The sequence below is a fragment of the Cannabis sativa genome, chromosome 8 (assembly GCF_029168945.1).
Source record: "Cannabis sativa cultivar Pink pepper isolate KNU-18-1 chromosome 8, ASM2916894v1, whole genome shotgun sequence".
Taxonomy (NCBI): Eukaryota; Viridiplantae; Streptophyta; class Magnoliopsida; order Rosales; family Cannabaceae; genus Cannabis; species Cannabis sativa.
The window spans coordinates 42881432-42905604 of NC_083608.1; the positions used below are offsets into that span (position 1 = coordinate 42881432).

Consider the following 24173-nt stretch of genomic DNA (forward strand, 5'->3'; position numbering starts at 1 on the left):
ATATAAATATATTTGCAAAGAACATATTGATATATCTTTACTATATTAACCTGCAAATATAAAAGCTTTTAGTAAGTGATCGACCGGGTGCATAGTGACGTTAATAATCAACCAAAACAGTTCCCATTTGACTTGACATTAGATTTTACATAAATAAAATAAATTCAAACACTTTTTCTTTTAGCGTACACATTAAAATTATATTCTTGAAATTAGTTTTGGCCCACTTTCTATATAGCTTGACATTAATTCTATGGTGTTATAGGTTTTTTTTTTCTTTTTTTTCTTCATCATACTTTTTCATGTTGACTTTTAACCATTGTGGTCAACAGCGCTTAGGCCATTACGAGACAAGATATACGAGACAGAGTCATAATATGGGAGAGTAGTATTGTGTCTACATAGAAGCTTAATACTACAAAAAAACTCATTTTCGCCGACCAGTTTTTTGGTCATTATAACTCATTAATTAGTCACCCAAAATTTTTTGCGACTAATTATTTTTAGTCACCATTTAGTCGCTGAAAGTCAGTCGTAGAAGAGATTTAGTGACTAATATATTTAGTCACGAATAATGTTATTTTCTATGACTAAAATTTAGTTACAAAATATATTAAAGTTAGTCACAATAAGATTGATATATTGGTCACATAAATACCAATATGCACTTTCAACAACCAAAAAAGTAAAATTTAACAACTAAAATTTAGTCCGGGCTAATATTTTGTGACTAAATAGTTTAGTTGATGATAATAAATAAAGAATTACATAAATTAATTATTCAGTGACTAATATTTAGTCATAAAAACTAATTTATAATTTTTTTAATATAGAGTATATTCATTTAAATTATATAATAAAAATAAATTATTCAAAGCTATATTTAAATATCATTATACAAATTTATTCATTACATAAAAAATTACAATATCAATCATAAAAATTTCAATTACAATATAATCCTTGAATTGTACTTTGCCCATAAACACTAAAACAGCAGACTCAATGAATCAGAGTTACCAATAAAAAAAAATAAAATAAGCTACCCAGTACAAACCAAATTAAATGAACAACAAAGAAACTAACAATACAATAAGCAAAAAAAAAAGTGAAGGCACTTGCCCCTCAAACTCTTAAAATATTCTCTGAGGATCTGGATTTGTAGGCATGATTTGTGATGTCAGTATTGCTTGAAGTGCTTATTGGGAGTCACATTGAAAGATGATATCTAAGCACCACAAGTCCACAACCATATTGTATTTCTATTGTCAAAGTCAACACTGAAATTTAAAAAAAGTTAAATATTAGTAAACATCTATAATAGAAAATAATTATTTTTATAATCATTAAGGTACTCACATTGCTTACTAAAAAAATATTACACATCCAAAAAATTTGTCAAGGGCGTACGTACAAACATCTCTGTAAGCTTTATCCCCATAATTGAAATACTAGAAAAATACATGAGTGTGTTCTAATAAATTATTCTATAAACTTTTTCTTCAATATGGCTATTGTGCTTATTGGATGAGAATCAACACAATAAAGTTTTGATCTGTCAAAATGAATTAGTCTAGTAGGTTATATCACATACACTTTGCATTTATACAGGGGTAGAATGTGTTTTGATTTGTAATACACATATATCATAAATATAAATATTGATAAAGGAAAATGGTCAGTTTACTAATTATACCTTGTATTGAGCAGATTTAGAGGACTCATTTCTGATTTGCCACTTCTTGCTCCTTTTAGATCAGATTCACTTTCCACTTTATGCACGACAGAAAAAAAATCAAATAAGTAATTAGTACAATGAAAAGTTTGTTTTTCGAAAATAGTTTAGGAAACAAGTTAATTATATATGTATATATTGCCTTCTCGTGTGATGCCATATCCTATTAAGTACTAAATTACAGCAAAAGGATAAAAAAAACAGAAACAAATAAGACAATTAATAATTACAAACAAATAATTAGAATCATTCAATTAATACCAAAACTTGTAAATAAGACAATAACATGAAATTTCCTTAACTCAATCAATATGTGTAAGTATGAAACAACATAGAGCAAGTAGAGTTGAGGAAAAATTTGATAAATTTTCTGAAATTTTATTGGCAATGTAACTCAATATGTGTGTATTGGACATTATTTGCTATTATTTTTTTTGTAAAATAATAGCAAATTTTTTTGTACAGTAGTAAAAGAAGCAAAGCAAACTACAAAAATCCAACATTATAAATATTATTATATAAATTCCTTCCTAACCAGTCTTGAAAATTCTTTCATTCTATATTTTTTAAATAAAAAATATGTTACTAAAGTGAAGAGTGAACTTAGGCTAGCAAAGTCAGATAAGCATAAAGAAAGTCCTTGATTCAAAATACTGAGTAGCTCAATCAACAAAACTCAAAGGCTTTCTCAACGAATTTTAAATTTCATTTGCATAGTGGAGAAAAAATTTGAAGAGAAAGGAACGACAACCCCAAAATTAAGAACAATAAATACACTATCTAGCATGAGCAGTCAAGGCAGTACAAAGAAAAAGAGAAACCTGCAAATATGCACCATTTACGACCCTAATAACTCATTTATTAATTTCAGAATCTCCATATTGATACCTCAATTGCCTTAGGAAAGGATTCAAAAACTCACATCAAAATAATTGCATTTTAGCTCAATTGCCTATTATTATTATTATTATTATTATTATTATTATTATTATTATTATTATTATTATAAGTAGTATTTTTAGTGAGACTTGAGATAGAACTATCCAATTCTTAATCCCAGAAAAATAAACAACTAAAGTATATGATAAAATATTTGAATTCTAGCCTTTGGGAGACAAATCAGACCTTGTCACATAGAGAGCTAAATAAATGATTGAGCAAATACAAAACAAACACAAAGAAAGATTGATAAAAGTGTTGACAAACAATAAAGACTATAAGATTCTCGCCTAATTTATGTAAGTCTCAACACTTAATTAGACTATAAACAATCAACACCCTTGTCGGTAAAATAAAAAATAGAAGAACAAAAAATAAATTAAGTTTCTTTCAGTGAGATTTTAATGAATAGACACTGAATATTATTATTTCCTATCAAACATTCCACTGCACTATCAAGTTCATAAGTTTTCTTATTTTAATTTGGTCACATATACATATATAATCACTATAAACTAAACATGGATTTATAACTCAAACTTTATCCTCTCATTCTAATTTATTTAATAGTTATAAACCACTAGTTAATCTTATATTTAGTAAATTTGGAATCTTAATATATTTTCACAATAAATCTAAGCAAATATTGGTAACTCAAAATTCTTTCCTGTAAAACATACTATAGCAGCATACAATATTAATAGAATACGGCTACATACATTTAAGCTGCTGATATCTTTTGTCACCAGGCTGTGGACTCTCTTTAACATGCTTAAATCTCTCTCTCTCTCTACAAAGAAGCAATGCACTTTAAATTCAAAATACATCTAAAATTTTACAAATTAAAGATAAATGGTAGTTGTAGTCATACCCAAATAAACTTTCTTGAAAAGAAAATTGCATATTTATTCAGAAAAAAATACTCTGAATTTTTTATAGTACCTGCTGCACTTGTCCTCCCAATTTGATGCAAAGAGTTAGCAAGAGCTGATTTACCAACACTAAGAATCCCAACCAATAACAATATTGTCTAAAAGAATTATCTTTCTTCCTCAATTCTATAACTCGAGCTTGTAAGAAGTTCAAAAACTATAAAAAATGAACACACACACAAAAAAAAACAATTTTTGAATTTAACAGACATAATTTTTCATAGACATGATTCGTCTTAAGAAGCTATGAATCACATACCTGCCTGAGGCTATCCTTATTATGAGCATTAACTCCATAACAAATACAGTTGTTCTGCTCAAAATAGCTCAATTATTCCTAAAAATTAAACAAAGTACTCCTTTAAATGATAAGATATATAAGACAAGAAGATGAACTAGAAAACCTCTTAAAATAAAATAAGAGGTTCACTAAATTAGTTCATGATTTGGTTAAGATGACGGAAAAAGAAAACCAAGAATTTGGGTTACCCTTGGTGCCCTGAAGGCGTCGCAGCCACCACCATCGGTTATGAAACTGAAGCACTTACTGAATCTTGAACCCAATAAAGCATCGAACAGGGGTCATTTACTACTGGGGTGATATGGAGGAATTTAACCTCAATCTGACAGCATAACACAGATTGAGCACTCAACAAACCTGGCACTCTTGGCCCTATACTAAACTAGGTCTTAGTCTACAGATTTAATCTTTTGTAAAGTTTACCATAATTGTCCACAAACACATTTAAACACAAACAGTTTCTCATTTCCTGTATCTTAATTCTTAAACAAAGTTCAAAAGCGATACATATACACCCTTTTCCACAGGACCAAAAAATAAAGAGATAAGTAATAATAATCAAATAACCACAATATATATATGTAATACACAATGACCAAATGAAAGAATTATACCTCTGCCTATTACTACCTTTAGAACTCTACCATATTTTGACCATTACAAGAGGCAGCAGCAGTTACAAGGGGAAAAAAATACTAAAATGAAAACAAAATCACTCTCGGCGGCATCACAATCAATACCGAATCAATCTAACCAGGTAAGTACCATGTTCATCAAAGGAAAATTATAAAAGAAGAAGCTAATATGGAAATCAAGGCAAGGCATTGCGTACCAATTAAAAAAAAAACCACAACTACCCAACAAAGAAATATTATTTTATCAAAATGAATGAAGCACCCCTAAGTTAGGATGCAAAAGGAGCAGAAAACGCACTCGATTTTAGTAAATTCAGTCTCAAAAGAGATCGAACTTCTTCTTCTGCATGTCTTGCTTCCATTTCGGTAGTTTATAGAAGGCTGCCTTTGTGTTCCCAAATATTGTCCACAAACACATTGATCATTGCCCTTCTAATAAATAAACTGTTGGTATCTTACATTGTTATAATGACCCGTATATTAGTAACCACAACTGAGTTACAGATTCAATCAACCAAATGACTAAAATGCATACAGTATAAAAGAAAGAAGTACCTTCAAAACAAGAAGCAATTATTGTACTCGCATCAGCAGGGCTAAGAGACGGCGCACACGGGCTGGGTGCAAAATTGATCTAAGAGGGCCAGAGATGGTGCGAAATGGCTGTGAGAAAATGAACCTCTTTGGTTCGTTTAGGATTTGAATGGGGTTGGAGTCACCGATAGAGGTAGGAGTTGGGTTGGGCCACCGTCGCCGTTGGCTGTGAAGCAGAGGTTAGGGTTGGGTTTAGTCTGTCAGGGTGAGGATAGGGAGAGCCGGTGAGCTGAGGTTGTGAGAGAATGCTGATAGAGAGGTTGATTTGGGGAAGAAGACAGAGATATGTAATTATGCGATAGAAGGCTCAACTGAATATAGAGGGAAAATTTTGGATTTCACCGCCAAAAGTAAAATTTTTAGAAAATAAATATTGTATACCAAGTTTATTTTTATGATATTTTGTTAGTAAAAATAATTTTTTTTAACTATATATTTGCTATTAATTCAATAACTATATATATAATTTTTTAAAAAATAATTTATGTTAATCACATTTTTTTCAAGATTAAATTAATAGTTAATGTACATTCAATATAGTAATAATTAATCTTACGTTTTAAGGTAACTAAATAATTACTTGGTACATATAAATTATTAATAAATGTAAAAATAAATTATTTTAAAATTAATATTTTAGTTGTAAAAGATCATTAACTTTTACTGACTAACTATTTCGTCACAAATTTCTAATTTTTAGTGACTAAATAATTTTAGTCACCAAAAATAATTAGTCTCGACACTATTATAATTTGGCGCCACAGTTTTAGTGACTAAATATAACAAACAGTGACTAAAAAATTGGTCATTGATTTTTTTTGTTCTAAATAAACATTGTCTCATGACTAAAAATATTTGCGACTAAAAATTAGTCGCAAAATCTAACTATTAGTGACTAAGTTGATTTGGTCACAAAAAATCTAGTCGCTGAAAACTTATTTTCTTGTAGTAGTACTGTTATAAATTGGTGTTGGAGAAGAAGGAGCACTTGGTAAGAAGTTTCTTGAGTGAAATGCTGACACAGTCACGTACAATATATGGGAAAACAAATAAGTCAATGATGATCAATATTATAGAAGAAAATTAATATTTGGAGAGGGAAAGATCATATGACATGCATCAAAAGAAAGAGAGAGACTTTACAACAGAATAATATTATGGCACTAGACAATTTGGGTTGCATGGTTTTGTTATTGGATCACTCAAAAGAAAACTATTTGGTCATTTTCATGTGCTCATATATGGATCAATATGGTTATAATAATAACAGTAATAATGGTGATGTTTCCTGTTACGATGTGAAAGTTCATTACAACATTGAAATCACGAATATATATAACAAAATTCCAATATGATCTGGATAAAATGTAAAAAGTATGTACTTTAATTTAATTTTCCATATGGATCTCTCGATTATAATTTCTTTGGGTGTAGCTTCACTTGAAACTTGGGGATTTGGGATGACAAGGCAAACAACTTGGTTGTATCTGAATAGGAGTCGCCACAATAAACCTATATATACAGGTATTATATGTATACATAACAAGTGGCTAGCTAAGTGGATTGGCCACTTGTTTTAATGAGGATCATGAATAATAATATATATATGATCATCACCATGCCCTGTCGTAATAATTTGCATATATAGTACTATAGAATATTTGACTACGAAGTACTTTATACGAGTATATACTTAGCTAGTATAGGTTTATCCATTTAGGTCAGAAATGTGCATATAAGAAAAAGCTGTACTTTTGTACCTGCAGATCAATATATATATATGTATTATGTATATACATACAAGACAGCTTCTTTCGGTTCGAACCATTGATTAATGCCCAAGTGCTAAATATATATCCTCGATCGAATATTATTATGGATCTTGAAAGTGGACTGCTTCATGTGCATGATGATAAACTTTGTATCTATGAAATGTATCACAATAATTTTAGTTATTACATCCATCTAATCACACACAAGAGAAAATTGATCAGGTATAAGTCTATAAATATAATTATCTGGCAACACTTATATTTATCTAAAAAGTTAAATTATAAATTAATAAAATAATAATTATAACATGTCATTATAATACTTTTCTTTTAATAATTAATTACCCCGGCCTTTTAAATTATTCTACTCAAATAAGTTTTACATTATTACAAATTAATTTCCCTCAAGCTATTATTACAACAATTGAATTGTGTTCCCTTGTCTAAAATTTAGGGTCACATTTTGATAGTTGTAATAACTAATTCAGGTCACATTGTGGAACTATGAAACCCCACTACATGCTAGTTGGTATTGGAAGCATAGTGCCAACAAAAAGCAAAATCAAAGCTGTACATGTTTTCTCTAAGTGAGTTTCAAAACTTTCAGTTCTCTCTATTTCTTCCCTTTTGCCATAAATTGTAGAATCATTCAAATGGCAGGTAGAATTTTTCTATGCTATGGGATAGAGCTAGTACTCACTACAAAAAGAGTCAATTTTTAGTGACAATTTTTTAGTCAAACATACTCTTTTTGTGACTAAATGTGACTTTTAGCTATAACAAAATATTATTTGTGACTAAAATATAATATTTAGATATAATTTGTCGCTAATTTAATTTTAGTCACAACAAATAGAGATTTTTGTGACTAATACTTTTAGCCACAGACTTTTTAGTAACAACATAAGAATGATAATTTATAATTAGTCACAACTTTTTTACTTTTAGTCACAAATTTTATTGTAACTAAAAGTAAAAAAATTTGTAATGACTCCCAAACATAGAGTTATTCATTGGTTAGCTCTTCATGAAAGACTTCCTACAAAGGGATAGTTATCATTATTATGTTGAGTACGTAAATGGGAGTTGAGATGGTGCAAAATTTGGTACCAGCAGTTCAGATAGTGCGAACAATATTTAATAGCATGAAAAATTTGAGGGCACCATTTAAAGTTTATAATGGTTTGGGCAGAAATTCTAAGGCATGAAGGGGCCGAATTGGATGGATATATAAACTTATATTTTTTAGAGAAGACACTGTAGAAGCCCATATATGTATATAAATTGGGCTATTTTCAAAAATATGGGAAAAATTATTAAGGTTATGATAAATATGGCATAAAAAGTAAATGCCACTAAATATGGCATTCTCTAACCAATCAAACTAAAAATATGGTTTTTTTTCTAAAAAAAAACCATAGAAAACATTAAAAAGAAATCTGAATTTAAAATTCATAAAAAATAAAAACTTAATTAAATTACCATAAAAAATATTAAAATTCCCTTCATATTTATTTTTTTAAAAAAATAAAACAAATAAAACTATAGTGATTGCCGAAGTTATCATTCGTGCTGGGAAAGTCACCGGAGTTTACTGTCGGCACCGGAAAAGTCATCGGAGTAGTCGTCGGTGCCGGAAAAGTCGCCGGAGTTGCTGTCGGCGCCGAAAAAGTCGTCAGAATTAGCATTGTCGCTGGAAAAATCACCAAGAAACTGGTTTCTTGATGTTAAAAACCGGTTTCTTGGTAATTTTTCCAGTAATTTTACCAGTGACAATGCCAAGTCCGATGACTATTCTAGAGTTTGATGTTGGTGTCGAAAAAGTTGCCGGAGTAGTTCCTGGTGTTGGAAAAATTGCCAGAGTTATTGCCGGCGTAAAAAAATCGTCAGAATTGGCATTGTCGCCAGCAAAATCATTAGAAAAATCACCAAGAAAGTAGTTTTTTCATCAAGAAACTGGTTTCTTCACCAAGAAAGTGGTTTCTTCATCAAGGAACTAATTTTGTTACACAACAATAATAAAGATTATGAAAACAAAACAAAATGATATACACTGAAAATAATTGAAACCAGTTTCATCAATCAACCAAATAGAGAAAAAAAAAATACAAAAAAAAATTACCAAGAAACTGGTTTCTTCATCAAGAAACCGAAAAAAAAGCAGTTTCTTGGTGATTTCTCCGGTAACAATGCCAATTTTGACGAATTTCCCAGAGTTTACTGTCGGTACTGAAAAATTCACCGGAGTAGCTGTCGGTGTATTAGTCGTCAGAGTTGCTACCAACGCTAGAAAATTCATCAGAATTGTCATTGTCGTCAGAAAAATTACCGGAAAAATTACCAAAAAACTGGTTTCTTCATCAAGAAATCAGAAACCAGTTTCTTGGTAATTTTTCCGGTGACTATGCCAATTCTGATGACTTTTCTGAAGTTCTTGTCGGTCTTGGGAAAATTCACCGGAGTAGCTGCTAGCATTAGAAAAGTCGTCAGAATTGGCATTGTCGACGGGAAAATCACCAAGAAACCGGTTTCTTAGACTTCAAGAAACCGGTTTCTTGGTGATTTTTCAGTGATTTTTCCGGCGACAATGCCAATTCTGACAAATTTTCCGGTGCCGGCAGCAACTCTGATGACTTTCCGGCACCGACCGCTACTCCGACGACTTTTCCGGCACCGACAACAAACTCCGGTGACTTTTCCGACATCAATTACAAATAAAACTTCATAAACAAATAAAAACATTAAATATGGGATTTAGAAACCTAATTACATATATATGGCATATCAAATACCATAAAAAAACCTAAAAACAAAAAAATACCATATAAATTTGCCAAACTTAAATGTGCCATATTTATCATAAGAACTTTTAAAATCCCATACTAAGTGTAATTTTATAAATTTCATTTTTGGAGTGCACGGTAGAAGCGTGTATATTCTCTAAATTGAAAAATATCACTTTTATTAATCAATTGATCAAATTTATCTCTAATTTTATATTTAATTGAAACATACCTCTTTTTATATGTATTGTACCCAAAATACCCTGACATAAGAGAGTCACATGGATAGTATCTTGAAGTGACAGGGGCAAAATTGGTACAATGTTTAAAAAAATAGGTAAAAATGTTAGACTTTAAAAAAGAGGGTAAAAATAAAAGAGGACAATATAAAAGGGTATAGAATGTAATTTCTTCTATTTTCTCTAGTTGTTTTCTATGTTATTTACATACAATGTATGTCATCAAAATATATAACATGGTGTACTACGACAAGGGCTGGTCTTGAGTTGAAATGGACTATAAGCAAAAAAAAAACAAGAAATTTGAGCCTTATAAATGGTATTTTTAAAAATTATTAAAAATATATGTATATTTTTTAAAATGTATTTTTTTTTTATTAAGCTCCTAAAATGAGTGGGCCCTACACACGAGCCTAGCCCGCCTATGCTTAGGGTCGGCCTACAACGTAGTCTCTGAATCGACAAAATGAAAGTGCTGAAAGTACGGGGAGAAGTTGAGGAATATCTCTTTTTTTGTATTCATTAATCAAAAATACCCTCATATTCAATTTTATTAAAATATATCCACTTTTATGAATGAGTTGCCCAATATATTTTCACCTTCTAGTTATTTCTAGCACATAATTTATATTAATCTAAGAGGTATAATAGAAACATCATCTATAAAAGTGAGTATTTTTTAGAGTATGAAAATAAAGGTAAAAATTAAAATAAATTAAGTAATGTGGCTATACAATGTAATTTTCTCGAAAGTACGTGTAGTGTGATAGTACATATAAATTATAATGTAGGGAGAAAGATTAAAAAAAAAAAATGTAACATTGTACAAAAACTCAACTTTGGGGATCCGTCTTGAAATTTAATGAGCTATAGAAAAAAAATTTGGACTCTTATATAAAAAAAAATAGTATTTTTTCAAAATTAATAAAAAACATGTGTAATTTTTTTTAACAAAAAAAAAAAGAGTTTTTTTTGGGTTAATTTCACAAATGCACAAAAACAACAAAAATACGGTTTCACGGAATATTAAACATTTTTACGATTTTTTTTATTTTATTTACATAAAATACGGTGTTTTTATGTTAAAATTTTGTTCATTTGTTGTTAATTTTTTTGTTATATGTATGCTATTTTTTGTTGTTTTTTTGTTGTTATTTTGATGTTATTTTCATGTTACTTTTATGTTGTTTTCTTGTTAATTTTATGTTGTTTTCATGTTATTTTTTAAAAAACTGTAAAAATGTAAAAAAAAACATTATTTAAACATAAAAATATAAATATTTTAAAAAAAATATATTGTTTTACGTAATTATACTTATTTTTTTTTTTTTAAATTCCTAAGCCCTATAGCTAGCCAGGACCAAGCCTGATTACGTCTGAGATAATGCCCCACGTGCCATGTCGTCTAGTGTTGACCAAAAGGCCTTGATGGACTCAATTAATGTGTTCCTGCAAATTATTCGTGTAAATTAGAGTCATGAATTCTTTGCAGTTACTCTCACACTCAGCTCACTACTTATTTTCTGTGGCAGGATTTAATTTAATTTAATTATATTGGAGCCATTTTTCCACAATTTTTTAGAAAACTAAGTGCTATTTTATGGAAGAAAAAAAAGAAGTTAGAGTTAATTAAAATTGATGTACTTTCACGGTATTATGTGGTATATTAGATGAGTCTCAGGGCACGTTACTATTTTTTAATCCTAATTATCCCTAGATCAATCCCAGCCCTCAGATCCAATAACTCTCTCATCTAACGGCTGTCGTACATCACGGAATACATTCCGTAAAAGTACATCACAGGAGAAAATCGTGTCCCAATAAACTTATTGTACTAAAGTATATCTACTTATTTATTATATAGTACTAAGCATAAAAATATTTGAAATAAATTAATATTTTTATAAAATAAAAAAAAATTAATTACTTTTATTTTATTTTAAAAAAATATTACTTTTTTTTTCCTGTTATATCGTCAACATCCTATTACGATCTCTTAATCAACCTCTGTGTATAAAAATACATGTCGCAATAGTTTTCTTCAAAAAAAATTATAGCAGTATTCGTTATAGTTACAACATCATTCCTATAAATATTTTTAAAAAAAAAAAATCGAATAATTTATAGTGTCAAAAATAGGTTTGATGTTTTTTGAACACGCATGATAATATGGAACATTACGAACTCTGTTTTCAGTGCTGTAAGCTATTCTGAATTTTTTAAAAATTCATAGGTATGATATTTTAACTATAATAAATACTTCTATGAAAAAACTAAAAAAAAAAACAATATTCTATTAAATGACTTCAGGCACAAAAATTAACTAGGAGGTTGTAATTAACACTAATCTTTAAAAAATACTTTATATTTATTAAATATTTTTTAGTTTCATAATTTTATGTTAACAAATCTCATGAATAGTGTTTATTATGTTTTTCTACACGTCACAAAATAAAGCGTTTTTTTTAGGAAAAAAAATAAAATTATCAAATGCATATAAATTTATATTTTTTTTAAAAAAAAATATACATAAAAACTAAAAAATTTTGTACAACATAATTTTTAATATACTTATGATTATAACAAATAATATTATAACATTATTATCATTATAATTAAAATTTTAATAATTCACAGTACTTTAAAATTTATAATTTACTACACTGTAATGACCGCATATTTAGACATAAAAATTAACAACTTATTAGTTATTTAATTATTGTTTTATGGTTATATATGAGCATTAGTACAAAATAAGATCTATTGTCAGAAATAGATATTTGTAATATAGTTTCTCAATCATGGAGATTTTATTATATTCTAGGTGTTTACAAGAAAACTAGCAGTGATGATGTGGACATCACTTTTTGACACGTGGGAAGAAAGAAAATATCCCGGAGTTGAGTAGTCCTGACTCATAGCAGTCCACCGGGGAGAAGTCTTAGTTCTGCGCTCAGGTTGACTCTGAGAACTCCAGAATAGGTGTTTGGATCCCTCACCAAGTTGTTTCCAACTCACCATTTTCAAGTATTCTAAACTAAGAAGACAAGAAGAATCCAAGTCCTGGAAACTAAAAAGTGACAAAACAGCACTTCGAAAGTCAACCCGGGCGCCTAGAGTTTTCACACAGCGCCCAAGTTGAAATTCTAACTAGGGTTTCAATTTTCGAGTCTGTCTTAGTGAAAATAGCTCAAAGTTTGTACTTTGACATAAATAAGACATGTCAAGAACATATTTGAGGCATCGGAATCAGAATCGTAACACTTTCAATTTTGAGCACCTAAGGCACCAGGCGCTTAGAGCACCTAGTGCACCCAGCTCCCAAGTTGATCTATTGTCAACTTGGGGCGCTTCCAATCACAATATTGAAGAAGTACATCGAACATTTTATTCTTCTCCATCCAAAAATAAGAATCAAATGCTTTCAGAAAAGAAACGAATCGACTTAGAAACTAAAATTGGAACCTAACACTTAAATTGACCTCGGCGCTGGCCCAACATTTAAGTTGACACGTTGTGAGCCTAAGCCATTTCTAACAACAATTCGAAAGAGGTCTTCCACGCATATTCTGCATTTTCATCGATGATTAAGATTTGGGTGCAAATGTATTAGACATAAAACTAGCATTCCATCTACCACCCTTTAGGAGCACGAGTAACACATTATATTCTTTTTTGGAAAAAGGACAACGATATTATTCTTTTGAAAAAAGTAACAAAAAATGAAACACCAACCAAACCATTCACTAGCATACAACAAAGTATTTTTTTATTTTTTTGGCAATGAACACAATTTCATTTACTATAAAACGAAGTTGATACGCCTTATCTCTCCCTCATACCTCTTCTTCCAAGTCCCATTTTTACATCCACATTCTTTCGTTCGTCGACCACAACATTATGGCTCTCGAGGTTGCTGTCAAGGCTGCAGTGGGTGCTCCTCATCTTCTTGGAGACTGTAAAATCATACATCTTCTTCTCTGTTTTCTGGGCTTTTCATTATTTTCTTTTTGGGTTATATTTGACTCAGATTTTTTCGTTTTCTTCACTTCAGGTCCATTTAGCCAAAGGGTACTTCTGACTTTGGAGGAGAAGAAAATACCTTACAACAGGCACCTCATCAATCTCAGTGACAAACCCGCTTGGTATGTCAAATTAATTACAAAACGACACCGCATGGTATGTAGTGTAATATGTGAATTGTGTTTATGTTTGATGCTGTGTAGGTTTCTGCAAGTGAATCCTGGAGGGAAGGTGCCTATAGTGAAGTTTGATGAAAAATGGGTGCCTGATTCTGATGTTATTGTTGGGATTCTTGAAGAGAAATACCCTCAACCTTCTCTCACTACTACTCCACCAGAATTCACCTCTGTGTATGTTCCACTTCTATAATTTGAATTTGGCTTTTTTGTCATGATGGTTTGAGAATAAATTTGTATTGGTTTAGATTTGTATGGGATGGATATTAGGTAGTGTAGTATGATGATGTTGATAAGTTGATAAGTTGGATGATTGGTGGGACAAGGAAGAGTTATGTAGTGTTTTAATTTTTATGTGTGTAGTAAGAGAGGAGACAAGGTAGTAGGCTAGTAGTAAAAGACTTGCTTTGGCTACTCAAGCTTAGTTACAATTTGAAAGCTTGATGGGGTATTTATAGTTGTTTACCCCTACATTTAATTTCATCTAGATTATTCTAGTTCTACATGATTTACAATTTTTCTAGAACTTTCTAATTACATTCTTCTACAATCTTCTTGATTGGTTACTTCTAGTTTTCTAAATATTCTAGGTTTCTCTAGTTTTCTCTAATTTTCTTAGTTTTGTGTAGTTAATACTAGAATTTTCTAGATAAGAAAAGTGTAGAAATGTGTAGCACTTTTCATCACTCCTCCTTGGTACACATTTCGGTAACTCCGATCATGTCTCGCAATAGCTCGAACTTTCCTCTTGGTAGTGCCTTTGTGAATATGTCGGTACCGCTCTTCAGTCTTGCAGTGTTTGAGCTCAATTTCTTTATTTGCTTCTGCTTCCCTGATGAAATGGTACTTGATGCTTATATGTTTAGTTCTACTATGAAATACTGGATTTTTCGCCATTGCTATAGCTGATTTGCTATCGCAATATATCTTTGTAGCTTCTTTCTGTGATTCTCCCATGTCTTCTAGTATTCTTTTGAGCCATATAGCTTGGCTTGTAGTCATTGCTGCTGCAATATACTCTGCTTCTGCTGATGATTGTGCAACAGTTGCTTGCTTCTTTGATGCCCATGAAAATATTCCTGATCCAAGTGTGAAGGCATATCCTGACGTGCTCTTCATGTCATCTATGGATCCTGCCCAGTCACTATCTGTGTAGCCAACAAGTTTTGAGTCACTTGTAACTCCGTACCATATTCCATAGAATTTTGTTCCTTGCAAGTATCTGAGGATTCGCTTGGCTGCTCCGTAGTGAACTTGACTTGGATCATGCATGAATCTTGATAGGAGACTAACTGCGTACATTATGTCTGGTCTTGTAGCAGTTAGATATAGAAGGCTGCCAATTAGACTTCGAAATTTTGATTCATCAGCTTTCGGTGAGCCATCTTCCTTCTTGAGAGCTTTGTTATTGTCTAATGGAGTTGATACAGTCTTGCATCCTTCCATTTTGAATTTCTTCAATAGTGTCTCTGTATACTTCTTTTGTGAGATGAAGATCCCATCTTCTTTTTGAGTTATTTCGATCCCGAGAAAGTAGTGCATTAATCCCGTGCCTGGTCCATCTCAAAATTTTTCATCATGTCTTCTTTAAACTTCTTTATCATCTTTTCATTATTGCCTGTGTAGATGAGATCATCAACGTATAAAGAGACAATTAGTGTATCATTCGTACCTTGAGTTTTGATGTAAAGAGTTGGCTCACTCTTGCTCCTCCTGAATCCTTGCTCGGTAAAGTAGTTGTCAATTCTGCTATACCAGGCTCGTGGAGCTTGCTTTAGGCCATATAAAGCCTTTTTCAATTTGAGGACTTTATCTTCCTGACCTTGTACCACGAACCCTTGAGGTTGCTCCACATAAATTTCTTCTTCAAGATAACCATTTAGGAATGCTGACTTCACATCGAGTTGAAAAATCTTCCATTTCTTTTGTGCAGCTAGAGCTATTAAAGCCCTAATAGTGTCAAGGCGTGCAACTGGAGCAAATGTTTCGTTGTAGTCGACTCCGTATTGTTGTGAGTATCCTTTCGCAACTAATCTTGCTTTGTGCTTTTGGATAGAGCCATCTGCGTTGAGCTTTGTCTTGTAGACCCACTTGACTCCTATAGTATCTTTGTCTTGTGGACGATCTACAAGCTCCCAAGTCTCATTCTTCATAATCATCTTTATCTCTTCATTCATAGCTTTTCTCCATACTTCTTGTTTATGAGCTGCTTCAAAGCTTTCTGGCTCCATAAGTACTAAGTTGCATGTCTCGTAGATTTCTGATAGTGGTCTTGTTCGCCTTACTGGTGAGTCTGGCGGAGATTCTATGACTTGTGCAGGTTCTTGTGTTCTTGGTTGAGTAAGAACTTCATTTTGATCAGTTTCTTGTCTTGGCGGTAGAGGAATATTGACTGTCTTTCTTTCAACTTCTTGTGTCTCCCAGTTGTATGCAGCATCTTCGTCAAATTTTACGTCTCGACTGATTATTAGCTTATTTGTTTCTAAGCTATAGACTCGATAACCTTTTGATTGAGTACTATAGCCTAAGAAGATTCCTTTCTCTGCCTTCTCATCAAGCTTGCCTCTTTTCTCTTTTGGAATGTGATCATAGCATATGCAGAAGACTTTGAGATGCTTTCTTTGATGGCTTATGTCCGCTCCAAGCTTCGATCGGCGTCTTATTACGCACGGCTTTGGTTGGACATCGGTTGAGCAAGTAGGCTGAAGGTGCTTCGCCTCCGCCCAAAATCGTTTTGGGAGACCTTTCTCTAGCGGCATGGCTCTTGCCGCCTCCATAATGATCCGTTTTTCCTTTCAGATACACCATTCTGTTCTGGTGCGTATCCAACAGTGAGTTGGTGCTCCATCCCTTCATCTTCACAGAACTTGTTGAATTCATTAGAAGTGTATTCTTTGCCTCTATCACTTCTAATTGTCTTGATGTAGTGACCGCTTTGTCTTTCGACACGGGATTTGAACTTTTTGAAAATATCGAAGACTTGCGACTTTTGTTGCATAAAATAAACCCATGTCATTCTAGTAAAGTCATCAATGAAGAGAATGAAGTACCTGTTTTGGTTATTTGATGGAGTGCGCATTGCCCCGCAGACGTCAGTATGGACTAGCTCCAGTGGCTTTTTGGCTCTCCAAGCTTTGCCAGATGGAAAAGGTTGTCGATGTTGTTTCCCGAGCATGCATCCTTCACAGACTGTGTTGATCTCCTTAATTGCTGGGAGGTCTCGCATCATATTCTTCTGCTTGAGGATCTTAAGCCCATGGAAGTTGAAGTGACCAAACCTTCTATGCCATAGCCATGACTCATCTGTTTGCGCTTGCATTGCCACATTGCTTGCATATCTCCATTGTATGGGAAAGCATCTATTTTCTTTCATTTTTACCTTTGCAATTTGAAAAGATTTATCTTGCTTATCATAGATTGTGCAAGAATCTCCTTCAAAATGCAAAGAGTACCCTTTTTCAATCATTTGACCTACGCTAAGTAGGTTTTGATCAATGTTGGGTACCAAGAGTACATCATTGATGTATCTCTTGCCCTTTTTAGTGTCAATGGCAATGGTGCCTTTGCCGACTGCTTCCATGAAGTCACCATTACCGATTTTGACTTTAGTCTTGGATCTATCAAGACTACAAAAGATGCTTTCGTTTTTTGTCATGTGGTTACTGCAACCACTATCAAGATACCAAGTATCTTTTTCTTCTTCTATTGCAGCTTGGCAGACATAGAAGAGATTATTTTCATCATTTTTCTCTTCAGAAAAATTAGCTTGATGGGATTTCTTTAAACGACAAGTTTTTTCAGTGTGGCCAAATTTTTTACAATTTTGGCACTGTGGTTTTCCTTTAAACCAGCAGTCTTTCTCCAAGTGACTTTTTCTTTTACAAATGCCACATGGAGGATACTTGTCGTTATTTTCTTTTTGTTTTTCTTGTGTCTTTTTCCCATCAGCTTTTGGTTTTTGAGACCGCGGATTGATTTTAGACTGAAAGGCATTTTCAGCTTCACTTTCCTTATGCCTTTCTCGTCTACTTTCATATGCTTCAAGAGAGCCCATTAGTTCAGTTGGTGATAGAGTTTCTAAATCTTTAGTTTCCTCTATCACAGAAACTATTGAATCATATTTTTCTGTACAAGAAATTAGTATCTTTTGTACTATATTCTTGTCAGAAATTATTTCTCCATAGGCTCCCATTTGATTTACTATTTCTTTAATTCTAGAATAGTAATCTTTTGAAGTCTCATTATCTTTCATTCTAAGATTCTCAAAATCTCTTCTAAGCTTTTGTAGTCTAACTGTGCGTACCTTGACGGTTCCTTGGAACTCCTCCTGTAGCGTGTCCCATGCTTCTTTTGCCGTTGCTGCGCTCATAATTCGTGGAAAAAGATTGTCCGCCATAGCTTGTTGCAAGCAATATAATGCATGAGAATCCTTTTGTTGATTATCCTCGAGTGCCTTCTTTTGGTCTTCCGAAAGAGATGTAATATCTTCCGGAATAGTGATTCCTTCTTCAACAATTTTCCATAGATTTTGTGATCGAAAATAGGTCCTCATTTTGATGGACCAAAAATCATAGTTTTCTCCATGGAAAATTGGAAGAGGTAGTGAAGAGCGATTATACTCCGAACTCATGTTTATGACTGGAAAAGATTACGCCCAGTGATATATGATCGAACGGAGCTCTGATACCACTGATGGTTTGAGAATAAATTTGTATTGGTTTAGATTTGTATGGGACGGATATTAGGTAGTGTAGTATGATGATGTTGATAAGTTGATAAGTTGGATGATTGGTGGGACAAGGAAGAGTTATGTAGTGTTTTAATTTTTATGTGTGTAGTAAGAGAGGAGACAAGGTAGTAGGCTAGTAGTAAAAGACTTGCTTTGGCTACTCAAGCTTAGTTACAATTTGAAAGCTTGATGGGGTATTTATAGTTGTTTACCCCTACATTTAATTTCATCTAGATTATTCTAGTTCTACATGATTTACAATTTTTCTAGAACTTTCTAATTACATTCTTCTACAATCTTCTTGATTGGTTACTTCTAGTTTTCTAAATATTCTAGGTTTCTCTAGTTTTCTCTAATTTTCTTAGTTTTGTGTAGTTAATACTAGAATTTTCTAGATAAGAAAAGTGTAGAAATGTGTAGCACTTTTCATCATGTCATTTTTCGTTATAAATCATGTATTGTGTGGAAAATTCAAACTTGGGATTTTTTTCAACTTCTAATCATGCACTGTGCACTTGGAAAGTGAATCTTGGTTTGGATAAGGTTTATTTGAGGGTCCATTAAGGTTTAAATATATCTTATAATTGATACGTGTTCGTATAATTGCTAGTAAGTACAGTGTTAGGGAAATTTGATTTTCTATACTTAGAAAATCTTAAAATTTTTTTTCTAAACCAATAATTTAAACCCTAAAAAAATTATATCTTTTTTTTTCAAAACTCCAAAAATACCCTCAAACTCTCACAGCATCTCTCTTTCTCTCTCTATCTCGGTCGGTCCCACGAATCCCACACCCCAGGTCCGATGGTCGGATCATGGGGTCCGATGGGGTCTGACCAATCGGACCCATCGGACCTGGTTTTTTTTTTTTTTTTTTCCTTCTTCATTCGATTTGAGAGAGACTTAGAGAGAGGGGCCGATGGTCGGACCATGGGTCCGATGGGTCCGATTGGTCGGACCCCATCGGACCCCATGGTCCGACCATCGGGCCTGGGGCTTTTTTTCCTTTTTTTTTTTTTTTGCTTTCGATGACCGGCGGTGAAGAGGGGGACTGGGATTCGTGGGCTTCGACCGCCGGTGATGGGGGGCTTGGGATTCGTGGTCGACGACCGTGGGTGAGGGTGGTTCGGGTTGGGGTTGATCGTGGGTGAGGGTGGTTCGGGTGAGGGTGGGCGGTTGGGGTGAGGTAGAGGGAGAGAGAGATGATGCAGAGAGAGAGAATATTGTGAGGGGGTATTTTTGGGGTTTTGAAAAAAAATGTATAGTTTTTTTAGGTTTTAAATTTTTGGTTTAGGGAAAAAATTTTAAGATTTTCTAAGTATAGAAAATCAAATTTCCCTAGTGTTAGCTCTGTCTAACTGTTTTGTGTTTGAGTTAGTTGGCTAGAGACGCCAGTCGTGACTGGCTGTTAAGTCTGTTAAGTTATTTATGTTCTAACCGTTGCTCCAATACCTACAAATAGGTATTAAACATTTTGTATGTTCAAGATCTATGTTAGATAACTTGTGTTTTGATTTATGTCAAGTGCACCCTATCATGAAAATATGTATTAATTTATAATTTGTTGTGCAGGGGATCAAATATATTTAGTGCGTTTTCTACTTTCTTGAAGAGCAAGGACTCAAGTGATGGGTCAGAACAAGCTCTTCTCACTGAATTGAAGGCACTTGAAGAGCATCTCAAGGCACATGTATGTATAATTAAGATTTTGTGTTTTGTGATTCGTGAATAATATATAATTGATTAATTTATTATTTTGGAATGGAATCAGGGCCCGTATGTTGCTGGTGAGAAGATTAGTGCTGTAGATTTAAGTTTGGCCCCAAAACTATACCATCTTGATGTTGCTCTTGATTATTTCAAGAAGTGGACTGTCCCGGCAGACCTCACTAATGTCCTCAACTACAAGAAGGTTTATATATATTTATATAATTATATATATTCATATTTAGGCAAGTTGTTTAGTGAGGTTTAAAAGCTCATCCTATAATTTAACATGGCTTTGCACTATATTATATAATGTTGACCGATTTTATGATTAGGTCTGTCTTTCTCAATTGTGTTTTTGAGGTATTATATATCACTAGTAGTACCATTCTAAACATGTAGATTTATGTCAAATGTTCATATATGCAACTTTGATTATACTAATTAATTCACTTTTGTTGTGATTTTATTATGTGCAGCTGCTATTCTCACGGGAATCGTTCGAGAAAACAAAGGCTGAAAAGAAATATATCATTGCAGGATGGGAGCCAAAAGTCAATCCATGAACTATTTCTGGAAATATATTAAGATTTCAAAGCTATGAATCCTGGTTGAGTTGGAATAAGTGTAAGCCATTGGAATTTGGAATAAATGTTTGCCTATTAGTAATAGTGTGTTCTGTGACTTGCTCTATTAATTACATGGCAATGGACATTGGTAATGTTCTCTGATCATGTACACATTAACACATATTATCTAAGTGAAACAAAAATAACTAAAGGGTTTATGTATATATAGGCAATCAACAATACTTAACAAAGAAAAAAAAATAGAAAAATGAATATATAGAAGACATTAGTTTTAGCTTATAACCTATGAAGGTGCTTTCACTACTCAGGGTGTATAAAATATTCAAATAATTAATTTCTTACTGTATAACAAAACAATCAAGCATATGATTTCTAAAGATCTCACTTTTATAAATTGTAAAATCTAAAGATTCAAAACAATGAATATGAATGCTCAAATTAAATTATTCATAACAAAACAATAAAGATTATGATTTCTTACTGTATAATATGTTGATGGATGTTAAACACTACTAATATGTTTTAGTATTTCTTATTTATAAATTTAATTAATAAATATAACAATAAGTAAATTAATATAAACATACTTAGTTAAAGTGTATTAAGTTTATTATATTTTAAAACTTATAAATAGTAGTATATTATAGTGTGTATTACCTCTTCAGTTAGTGTTGCTCGTGCATTTTAACACGACATAAAATTGGTACGAGCACGATTAAGCACAACAAAATATAAACTTTGGCACGATACAGTACGATGCTACAAATTCCATGACAAAATATAAAAAATATGTGCTTTAGCACCACACGGAACGAGAAGTATGAAAGACACGGTACGTAAGCACGAATAAACTAACTTGAAAAGCTCGGCACACGAAAAACCCAAAAAATACGACACTGCATATTAATAAACCTTATAATTTATCAATAAAAATAATAATAGATGTGTATTTATATATTATAAATAAGTTAAAATAATAATATAACTTAAATATAATATTTAATATTATAATTATAATATATATGTATTTATGTCTCTCAAATGAAACATTTAGACGAATAAAAAAGAAACTCTATGACTGCTTATAAATACAGCAATGATGTCACATGTAAAGGAGCTCTTCTCTTTTTCTCTCGGTATTAAGCCAAAAAACTGCTAAATTTTAGATAGAGAATTTCATCTTCTCTATTTCTGACTCGTGAACTAACATTCATTAACGCACAACCACTTAAAATCTATAGTCTCCATATTATTTTTCTTTTCTAGCTCTAAATCTTTATTTATTTAATTAGTTATCAAAAATCTCGGTCAACAATTATCATTTAACAAAATAGATAAACTGATTGGTAACTTTTATAAAACACAAAACTTAAAATAATATTGACAATTTTTAAATTTTAATTCATATTTTAAAAATAAAAAATAAAATAATTTTACCACACATATTTTAAAAATACTTATTACTCTTTTAATTAAAAAAATAAATAAACTACTAATATTTATTGCACAAACACATCTAAAGTTTTATTATTATTATTTTACAAAAATTTTGAATCAAAATTATTTTTACCTTGCTGCAAAAAAAAAAAAAAAAAAAAAAGTTACTTGCGGCGAAAATACCTAAATTTATCTTCTAGTTGCAAATAAGTAATTTTTTGACGGTAAAAATACCTTCCGTCAATATTTTGTTGCAAATGAATTATCTCACGTTAACTTTTTAGTTAAATGGTAACTAGATAAATAATGAGAAATTTAATTTTCTATACTTATTAAACTAAATTTTTTTTTTAAACCAATGCATTTTATACTACAAAAAATATGCCAATTTTTTGAAAACCCCAAAAATACCCCCTCATAACTCAAACTCTTTCTCTCTCCTCCCCTCTCAGCCGACTCTCTCAACTCACCAACCCACCACCCACGACAGCCACCACCCTCACCCACGAGCAACCCACGGCAGCCACCATCCTCACCCACGAAAACCCCAATCCCGACGACCCTCACCCACGCTCAACCCACGGCACCCACGAAAACCCAACCCCCGCTCAACCCACGGCACCCACGAATCGCCGCCCCAACCCCAACGACGGTCGAAGCCCAAGCCTTCTTCTCCACCGCGGTCGAAGCCCCAGCCCCAGCCCCCTTCTCTCTCTTCCTCTCTCTGAAAACGATTGAAAACAAAAAAAAAGGCCCGGTTCGATGGTCGGACCATGGGGTCCGATGGTCGGACCATGTGGTTCGATGGGTCCGATTGGGGTCCGACCATCGGACCTGGGCTTTTTTTTTCATTCGGTTTCAGGGAGAGAGAAAGGGTTTGAGTTATGAGAGGGGTATTTTTGGGATTTTCAAAAAATTGGCATATTTTTTGTAGTGTAAAATGTATTGGTTTTAAAAAAAATATTTAAGTTTAATAAGTATAGAAAATCAAATTTCCCAAAATAATTAGCAACTCCTAGTTGGTCCATGTCATTTAATTTTTTTTATTTTATTTTTTTTAAAAAAATCATTTTAAATTTTTTTTAAAAAAAATATATGATTTATTACAAAAATACTAAACTACAGAATTAACATAATTGAAGAAAAAATGAAATCTAAATTTCAATATTTCTCCACCTTCGACATCTCAAAACTAAAAAATTTCCTACTCAAAACCAAATTATTTTATCTAAAGTCAATTTCCCCCCACCCTCAAACCCAGAAAATAACCCTAAGAAAATTTCCTTAATTAATATCAATACAATTTCCATACCCATATCGATACAATTGCATTAACATTCCACATACAAAAATTTCTAAAAAAATATTTCACAATAGACAAAAAAAAACTTAAAATTATACATCTAGTAAAAACTAAGAGCATGTTTGGTATTGTTTTCTATTTTTTGTTTTAAAAAATTGTTTTTAGAAATGAAAATAAAAAATAGTTTTTGAAGTTTTTAAAACACAAGTCACGTTTGGTTAGTGATTTTTAAAAACAATATTGACCAAAAGTGAATTGGTTTTTAAAACAGAAAACAA

At 32.0% G+C, this 24173-nt stretch overlaps 1 protein-coding gene across 1 annotated transcript; it reads left to right on the forward strand.

The window, feature by feature from the left end:
* The first annotated feature begins 13667 nt into the window (after positions 1–13667).
* On the forward strand, positions 13668–21299 carry LOC115698725 (glutathione S-transferase DHAR2). The gene is made up of 6 exons (XM_030625871.2): positions 13668–13888; positions 13985–14075; positions 14157–14303; positions 20431–20548; positions 20630–20770; positions 21045–21299. Exons 1-6 carry the CDS (start codon positions 13831–13833, stop codon positions 21129–21131), a joined length of 642 nt encoding a protein of 213 aa, XP_030481731.2. The 5' UTR covers positions 13668–13830; the 3' UTR covers positions 21132–21299.
* The last annotated feature ends 2874 nt before the right edge of the window (positions 21300–24173 follow it).